Source organism: Triticum dicoccoides, chromosome 6B (assembly GCF_002162155.2).
Source record: "Triticum dicoccoides isolate Atlit2015 ecotype Zavitan chromosome 6B, WEW_v2.0, whole genome shotgun sequence".
Lineage (NCBI taxonomy): Eukaryota > Viridiplantae > Streptophyta > Magnoliopsida > Poales > Poaceae > Triticum > Triticum dicoccoides.
The window spans coordinates 654,764,280-654,773,261 of NC_041391.1; the positions used below are offsets into that span (position 1 = coordinate 654,764,280).

At 43.5% G+C, this 8,982-nt stretch overlaps 1 protein-coding gene across 2 annotated transcripts; it reads right to left on the reverse strand.

The window, feature by feature from the left end:
• Positions 1 to 1,369: 1,369 nt before the first annotated feature.
• LOC119320775 lies at positions 1,370 to 3,430 on the reverse strand. 2 transcript variants are annotated; one of them, XM_037594723.1, is made up of 3 exons: positions 3,298 to 3,430; positions 1,784 to 3,235; positions 1,370 to 1,667 (listed from the first exon to the last, which is right to left on the reverse strand). In XM_037594723.1, exons 2-3 carry the CDS (start codon positions 2,629 to 2,631, stop codon positions 1,547 to 1,549), a joined length of 969 nt encoding a protein of 322 aa, XP_037450620.1. In that variant the 5' UTR covers positions 2,632 to 3,235; positions 3,298 to 3,430; the 3' UTR covers positions 1,370 to 1,546. The 2 variants fall into 2 exon arrangements, with proteins under 2 accessions (XP_037450620.1, XP_037450622.1); XM_037594725.1 differs by having other exon boundaries at positions 1,784 to 3,430.
• Between the last annotated feature and the right edge of the window lie 5,552 nt (positions 3,431 to 8,982).

Sequence of the window (8,982 nt, forward strand, 5' to 3'; positions counted from 1 at the left end):
CCAATTTATAAGCCTCGGTTTGAACGTGGGGGAGTGGGATCGTTTGCGCTCGTCTTTCCCACTACCCCGCAGCGCGCGTGCGCATGCAATAACTGCACGAAAAAAGAGCAACCGACCCCCGGACGCCGCAATAAATCCGCGCGCGTGGGCCAAGGACACGCGGCGGCGGGCCCCGGCACGTCGACCAGTTCCGTCACACGCGTACACCCGCCAACTTAGAGCATTATCAAGTAGGGTTATGCACCGAAATGGGGCCATGAAGTCAAAATGTCATTAGTGCATTTCTTCTTGCTTTTGTTTCTTCACCTGGTCTCGTACACTGTGTGGGCTCTGACTCTGTTCTTGTCGGGGGGATGAACCCCGGGTAGGCAACGGAACCCGGATCCTTTTCAAAAACAACGGGGCCAGCGTCGCCCCTTAAGCCGGCACGCGCTTGGCCGGGTCGCTCGACCCGGCCAGGCTCCTCGACCCGGCCGTACTCTCCGACCCGGCCAGGCACCTCGACTCGACCTCTACAACCAGTACAAGACAGCCAAACTCGGACCAACCAAGACTTCCCCAACAAGCCAACTCCACCCGTGGCGTGTTCCTCAACCCAGCCACGGGTCAGCTCCCGTCTCATCCAGGCTGTACGATGGGACGAGTCTTCATCCACTGATGACCGAGGCAACAGTGCCCCGCCCATGCCCCTGGTCAGCTCGAGCGTGGCAACAGTGCCCCTCACCCGCCCGCTGACCAGGGCCGGCGTGGCAACAGTGCCCCCGTCGTCACTGCTGACGACAGCAAGTGCCGACCTGACAGAGCGTCACTGTACCTGACTCGACTCAGCCATTCCCTGACGATCGACAAGACGGCGCACAGTCCCCCTAGGCACGCGAGCCAGCACCTAGGGGAACCCGACGAACCACAGGCCCCCGGCATGTCCCAGCTCGGGTCCCCAGACGTTGACGACCCGGCCCTACAGTCTTGTAACATTATCATTGTACCCCTGGGGGTTTGGCCTATAAAACCCCCCCAGGAGTCCTCGCATATACGGGCAAGTAAAAGTAAGCGCACAGGAACTAGCCAACGGCCAGTAGAGCACACCCAAGGAGGAGTAGCCTAAGCCTTGGCCAGGCTCCCTTCTTCCTCCATACAGCTCCAGGAGCAACCTTGTACTATTGCATATCAACCACAATCGGCAGGACTAGGGGTGTTATCTCTCCGAAGAGCCCCGAACCTGGGTATGTCTTGCGTCCCACGCTCGCTCATGCCAACCCCGCCTCTGGAGCCCACCAGTACCATGTTAAAATAAGATCACATTGCTGGTAATATAACTATTTTTTTTTGAGGGAATCTACTAACTGCAAATTGCACCAGTCATGTCAAATATGCAACAACACAATAAAATGATTAAAAACAGATCAACAAACAGTGTGCCAGGTTAGAAGTTGTGTGACTCAAAAACTCCAAGTGAGACAGTTGTAAGAAGCTGTGCCTAGTGTCTACTGGCATTATTTGCAGCTTTGTAATTCAGTGAGTAATGTGAAACATGGCGTTTGTTCCTTCAGCACGAATGCACAGCGCGTGGAATCCGCAGTTCCCTCTCTTGTGCCCTTATTTTCTTGATCAATTCCTCGAAAGATTGAGGTATATGGTGGTACTCGTGGAACATGAGCCCTTTACTCCTACATACATTCAGGAAGAGAATGACACTAGAATTAATCATATATTCTATGCAGTAGATACTGATCGGGTGCAACTGTGCGGGGGAGGCAAGGTAACTATTGGAAGGAAAACATACCACACGCGAGGATTGCAGTAGGTGATAAGATGATCAACAATGGTGAAGGGACGCACAGAGGGGCGGATCCTATCCTTCTTGTCGTGTATTTGGCAGGAATCTGCCAATCGCTCAGACAAACCAGTCCCCGGCGAATACACCAGAATGGGGTACTGTGGTAGAGTGGAGTAAATGGAGTTGCTGCTCACCCAAGGGAGATCGCTGGCTGAAACAGACAGGCATCGGTCGCCGCTGAGAAACAGCGCGCGGTCACCTATGCTCTTCACTGGGATAGGCTTATATCGTTGGCTGTTCAGATCCACTGCATAGAGCCTGCAGACTATTCGTCGCGACCACTCCAATGCATTCCATTCTGACCCATTTGCATAAGGAGCTGGCTGCCGGACGGCGAGCAGCATCCTTCCTCCAGACTCCACGAGGTAAAAATTAGAGACTTCGCGGTCAGCAGAATGTGGAACGTGAGCAATCACCACCAGAGACTTCTCTTGCGGTCCGTTTCCGTTTCGTCTCGGAGGGTATAGCTGCACAATCTCACTCGAACAACACAGGGTGGCATAGAGCCTTCCTTGGAAGGGCAAGGCGCACCAAACATAGAATCCTCTGTGGAGGACCTCCCAATCTGATGATGAGCCCGGGTCGGCAGCAAGCACCACGTCCTTGTAGGGGAACCAGACCACCACGGTAACGGAGTCTGCGGAGGACGCGGTGCTGCACACCGCGGCGTTCATGTCAAGCAGGGACCCCTTGTGCCTGACCACCTGGTGGTACAGAGTAGCGAGGGGCTGGAAGTCGACCACGTCGCGCGTGAACGGGTGCAGCACGCGGACCGCGGTGGTGGTCTTGTGCATGAGGATGACGAGACCGTCGGTGAAGCCAATGATTCTGTGCCGCCGGAGCTCCGGCAAGGGGACGCGGAGGCGCCTGGCCGTGCGCGTGTGGAAGAAGACGATCTCGCAGGCGTCGTCCGGGCGGACGGCGTCGCCGTCACAGAGCGCGACCCAGCCGCGCGGGCGGAGGCGCGGATCCCGCAGATTGGGGTCGCGGGGAGCAGGCGTGCAGGCGCGCCAGCCGAAGCAGACGGCGCGGAAGCAGATGTAATCGACCACATCGCCGTCGCCGTCGCCGGCCAGGAGCCGGCAGGTGATGAGGCCCACTATGTCGGTGGGCAGGGACGCCCAGCCACCGATTTGCCGCGCCGGCGCCGGCGCCGGCGCACTGTGCTTGCACGCGGCGAGCGGGGCCAAGGTGGAACCTTTTCGCTTCCTTCCCGCCGCCGGAGCAAAAGGGGGCAATTTCCTCCCTATCCCGCAAGGATTCCTCGGTAAAATCACGGCCTGGACTTACTTGGATCTTCTCCTTCCCGTCCCCAATCTACTTAATCTCACGCTGGCGGCTGCTCCGACCCCCAGATCGAATTGAGAAATGAATCCGCCGCTGCCGTCCCAGGTCTGTCTGGGTGGAAAAAAAATCACATTTAGACGGTGTGCCTCCGGGAGGAAAAATGAGATGGGTACCTGACCAGGCCGCCGGCGTCGGGCACCCGCCCGTCTCTCCCGTGAATTTGGCTCGATTTGCGTTTCGCCTTTAAGACCTTTCCCGTCTGCAAAGATCCAGGAGAAGACGCGCTCGGAATCGGAAGGGGGGAAATATCCCGAGTATAATGAGCTTTAAAACGTGTTTGTGTGCAATTCAAAAAGATTTAACCCGCTGCGGGCGCGGCCCACGGAGTGGGAGCGCTCCTCCGCTGGGTCGGGCCTTTCTAAGTGTCCTTGCTTCTTTTCTACTCCCTCCGTCCCAGAGAGTACTTATTTTTTTAACGGAAATATCTACGTCTCCTTGCTTGGTCGGACACTAGTTTTTCTTTCCTAGAAATAGCGGTTCCTTTACCCCTCAAAAAAATAGCAGTTATTTTTGGGTCAACACATATACGTTTTTTTAAGGAATAATATCGCGCTTTATTGATCAAGTATAATCAGAAGAGAGTGTCTCCCGGATACAATCCGGGGTTACATGAGAAATAGAGTAACTAGAGAACTCATAAGATCTAGCTAGGATATGTGTTGCGACATCGACAAACGATTTATATACATGACTAAAGCGAACAGACGAGAAGAACGCCGCCAACTCCTTGATATCAGCAGTGATGAGCCCCACTGGCGAGCGATCAGTCGTCGAAGCAATTGGTTCTCTGAATAATTGACAAACAGTCTGACTGAAAAACGGCCCTTGAAAATCCTTCCTCATGGGTGAGAGCCACCGCATGCCGTAGCGCCGGTGCTTCATCTAATTCTGGGGCGGTAACCTCGACAACATGCTCGCGACAAGTAAAAAAACACGCACGTTTTGTTGGGTAAAATAGTCATGTTTGATTATTCAGATACTTTTAAATTGAACTCCACTACAAATCAAACGTCAATTGTTTAACCATTGCAAAACGAACGATTTTTATAGCAAATGTTCTTCGGGATGGCAGGTTTTGTTGCCCAGCATGGCAAATCTGTCTAGATTTTTTTATCAGAAAACTGTTGTTCTTGCAAACTAAATTTGCCATCATTGCGCCAACATAAATTGCCATGAAAAACATCATATTTGTCACACCATAAAATCTAACATCGCCTTGTTAGTGTTTCCGTTTAAATTTTATCTATTTTTTTATTTTACCTATGACATAGTAGTCAGGTTTTTCTTTTCGGGAAAACTTCGACCTATTCATCAAACATAATGATAGTACAGACAACACAAAAAAACGAGTAATAGAAATTATATTTTTCGAACCTTATATTATTTATGTCTACCTTTTTCCATAAACATAATACATATTTTTTATAAACCTTTAACATTTTTAAAATACATGATTAAAAATATATAATAAATATATTTGTTATGTCTAGTTTTTTGCATACACATTATACATTAGGAACATTTTTCAATACACATTTAATATTTTCCAAATACATGATTATTTTCGAAAATATATTATTTTTTATGTCTACCTTTTAACATAGACATTGTATGTTTTCCTATACATCGAGAACATATTTTATAGGCACACTTAACAATTTTGAAATACGTGATTAACATTTTTTAAAACAAATATTTCTATTTCTATTTTTTTATGCTCATGGTAATTTTTCTGTACACATTGTACAATTTTTTATACATTATAAACATTTTTAATACATTTTCTACATTTTTTAAATACATGATTTTTAATAAACTTTATACAATTTTCCTATATATTAGAAATATACCCTATATCCGTTTTACATTTTTCTAATGCGCAACCCACATATTTTAAACTTTTGTATATAAAGTTAATTTTATAATTGATTTATTCTGAAAAGTTCGAAATACATGAAAAAGTAAAAAATAAAATGCAAAACTGTAAAAAGAATTGAAATTGAAAAACGTGTTGAAGACTTGTCCGAGTTGGGCCGTCCCAGTTGGACAGCTGCCTGTAGCGAGACATCCTTCTATTTCACATCAGCCCAGACATGTTTCTTCCTTTTTCGTTTTAAATTTATAAACGTATTTTAAATTCATGAACATATTTTGAAATCGTGAACATTTTATCAATTCATTAGTAATCTGCAAATACAATAACATTTTTCTGAAATCATGAACATTTGTTAAAAAGGTGAACATATTTTAACAATTTTGAACATTTTCTAAAACGGACATTTTTTGAAATTTTTAATATTTTTCGAACACGTGACAATTTTTCGAACCGGCGAACATTTAGAAAAATTTGGGAACAATTTTAGGAATTCGGAAATATTTTTGTTTCCGAATAACATTTTTTAGTTCATAAATACATTTTGAGTCCATGACCATATTTTGAAATTTGGGAACAGTTGTCAAATTCCTGAAATAAAATTTAATATTGTGAAAAATAAAGAAATGATGAACAATATTCGGATATTCATGTACATTTTTGAAATCCATGTAACGTTTTTAAAATTTGTGAACATCTTTTGAAATTCCAAAAAAAATTCAAATAAAGAATATTAGCAAATACGTTGTCATTTTTTTAAATCTTCAATTTTGTTCAAATTCATGGATAATTTTTGAAATTGTGTACATTTTTTGGAACACGTGAAGATTTTTTTGAACCGGCGGACATTTTCTAAATTGGCAACAATTTTTAAAATTCAGGAACATTTTTGGTTTCTGTAAAATATTTTTTTAGTTCATGAATACTTTTTGATTATGTGAACAGTTTTTTAAATTTGCAAAGTATTTTCAAATTTTGTGAACATCTTTATTATTGTGAAAAATAATAAAAATTGATGGACATTTTTTTGGAAATTTATGTACATTGCTTGATATTGTGAATATTTTTTAGTAAATGAACATTTTTTGAAACCGTGAGTATTTATCAGTTCACAAACATTTTTTCAAACCATGCACAATTTTTGAATTCACGAACATTATTTTCACAAATCTGCAACTATTTGAAAATCCCGAATTATCTTTAAAAGGGAAAAGACTTAAAAGAAAAAATATTCTTCAAAATGACCAGAAAAAATGTTCAAGATCCACATTAAGGAACGGGTCTTTGCCCTATTCTTCAACTATTGAGTCAATGTGATATTTAGATACATTACAACTAAGCACCCTCCCAGTCCTCTTAGGCCATCAGCATTTTTATTCGTTGGAGCCGCATCCACCCAAGTGATCACAAAGGTTAACAACTTTGTCCTTTCATCTCTCACTGCTAGATTAGCTCTTGCAATGCTCTATAAGTATAGTGATTTGTGGGTTTTATTTTGGGAGGAATTATATGTGGTAGTATTTGATTTATATGCAATTTAAGGTCAAAATAACTCTTAGTTTGCATATGTAGGTGTGGTTTACTTAGTGCCTTCCCGTTTCTGTCCTAACCACCTTCGATCGCCCGCACCGTCCCGTCGCAGGCATCACCTTGTGGTGAGCCTCTTGTTCTTATCTTTTTTATATAAAAAAATCATGTTTGTGTGATTTAGATAATAGTTACTCGTATAATTATCTTACCTATATGTTGTTTGTTACACATAGTGCCATGGTTTTGATATCCGTCCGTGTCGGCCCTCGTCTGGGTTATGATTCGGATGTGGTATATTCTCTTTTATAACTATTTGTTGCATTTATTGTTTATGACAAATTATACCCATCAAGTTGACATAGATATTTTCGTGGTTACGGCGCAAAGGGACACACGCGAAGAAGAAGTTTCACACCCAAAGATCCCACTCTGGGATGTGATCGGCTTCACTGTCATCACTTTCTTCTCTAGTGAGTTTTCGGACTTGTATATCTGGAAAGTCCCACTTTGGACAAACCGTAGGGAATCTTTGTAATAGTTAGGGTGCTCACGCGTTTTGGCATTTGAAATGTGTACTTTCAACCCTTTCTGTCTTCATTTGCTTTTTTCAAGCATTTAATGATTTGTTTTGAGCTAAATGACCCTGAAATTGAAAAGCACTACAAATTAACTGTGAAAAAGTTAAAACTTGGCATGGTATCATTATTTCACCCACATAGCATGTGCTGAAAAGTTGAGAGGGTTACGGCAAAAACTGGATGCAATTCGTGTACAACCTGGACAATCTCTTTCGAAGTATTAGGGTTTTGGACAAAAACTCATCTGTTACGAAGGCATTTCATTTTTTTAAACTTATTACAACTTCAGACTTTTTGTGCGTTCATTATACACCATTCAAAGCCACGTCATCAACTTTCAGCCCTTTCTGCCTTCATTTGCTGTTTTTCATGCATTTAATGATTTGTTTTGAGCTAAATGACCCTGAAATTGAAAAGCACTAAAAATGAACTCTAAAAATGTTGAAAGTTGGCATGGTATCATCATTTCACCAAGTGTGAAAAAGTTGAGAGGGTTACAGCAAAAACTGGATGCACTTCGTGTACAAACTGGACAATCTCTTTCGAAGTATCAGGGTTTCGGACGAAAACTCATCTATTGCAAAGGCATTTCAATTTTTTTAAACTTATTACAACTCAAGACTTTTTGTGCTTTCATTATGCACCATTCAAAGCCACGTCATCAACTTTCACCCCTTTCTGCCTTCATTTGCTATTTTTCATGCATTTAATGATTTGTTTTGAGCTAAATGACCCTGAAATCGAAAAGCACTACAAATGAACTCTGAAAAGGTTAAAAGTTGGCATGGTATCATCATTTCACCCACATAGCATGTGCAAAAAAGTAGAGAGGGTTACGGAAAAAACTGGATGCACTTCGTGTACAAAATGGACAATCTCTTTCGAAGTATCAGGGTTTTGGACGAAACTAATCTAGTACAAAGGGATTTCATAATCTAAGTATTACCAATTTGAATATAATGATAAAACACACTAATATTAAACATAAGAAAAAAGAATCACTGAAAAATCTATGTTTAAAGTAAAGTTATTCACAAACTAGTGATTCACACAAATTTCAAATAATTCAAAATTAAACTATTCAAATTTGAAAACTACTGGAACTAATAGAAAGTTTGTAATTTTTTGTACCTAAAGAAAAAATATTCACAAAGCAACTCTAAATACAACAAAAAACAAATCACAAATAAATAAAAGAAAATAAATAAAGCAAAAAAGAAAAACAAAATAAAAAACCCACCTACTAGGCCACAGCGGCCTGCATACGACTAGAAACCGAACCTGTAGTTGGGCTAGGATGCAAGCCCGCAAGGCTCTGTAGGCCATAGGGCAGAGCAGCAGTTTAGGCCCAGAAGCCTGCATTAGAGAGGAGCTCGAAGGAGCAGCCGCGTCTTGGTTTATAAATCAGTGCGGCTGCCCTTCGTTCGGCGAGGTGGGACTAAACTTTGTGCACCGCGGGGTGGCAGCGCACCCCCTTTAGTACCGGGTCGTGGCACCAACCGGTACTAAAGGGGTGGTCTTTAGTACCGGTTTTAGCCACGAACTGGTACTAAAGGGGGTCGTTTCCCGCCGTTTGGGCTGGCCAAATTTGACCTTTAGTACCGGTTGGTGACTGCAACCGATACTAAAGATCCATCCTATATAAGCAGCACTTCAAAAAAGTTTCAGTTTCATATCCCACTTCTCTAATCTCTTGCGATATCGCTACCGTCCCGTATGTCGCCCCCGTACTGCGGCGGGGGCGGCGACGGCCGTCGCCCGTCGCCGTCCCCGTCGCCGCCCCCGCCGCGCGCCATCGCCGTTGCCGCCTCGGCCCG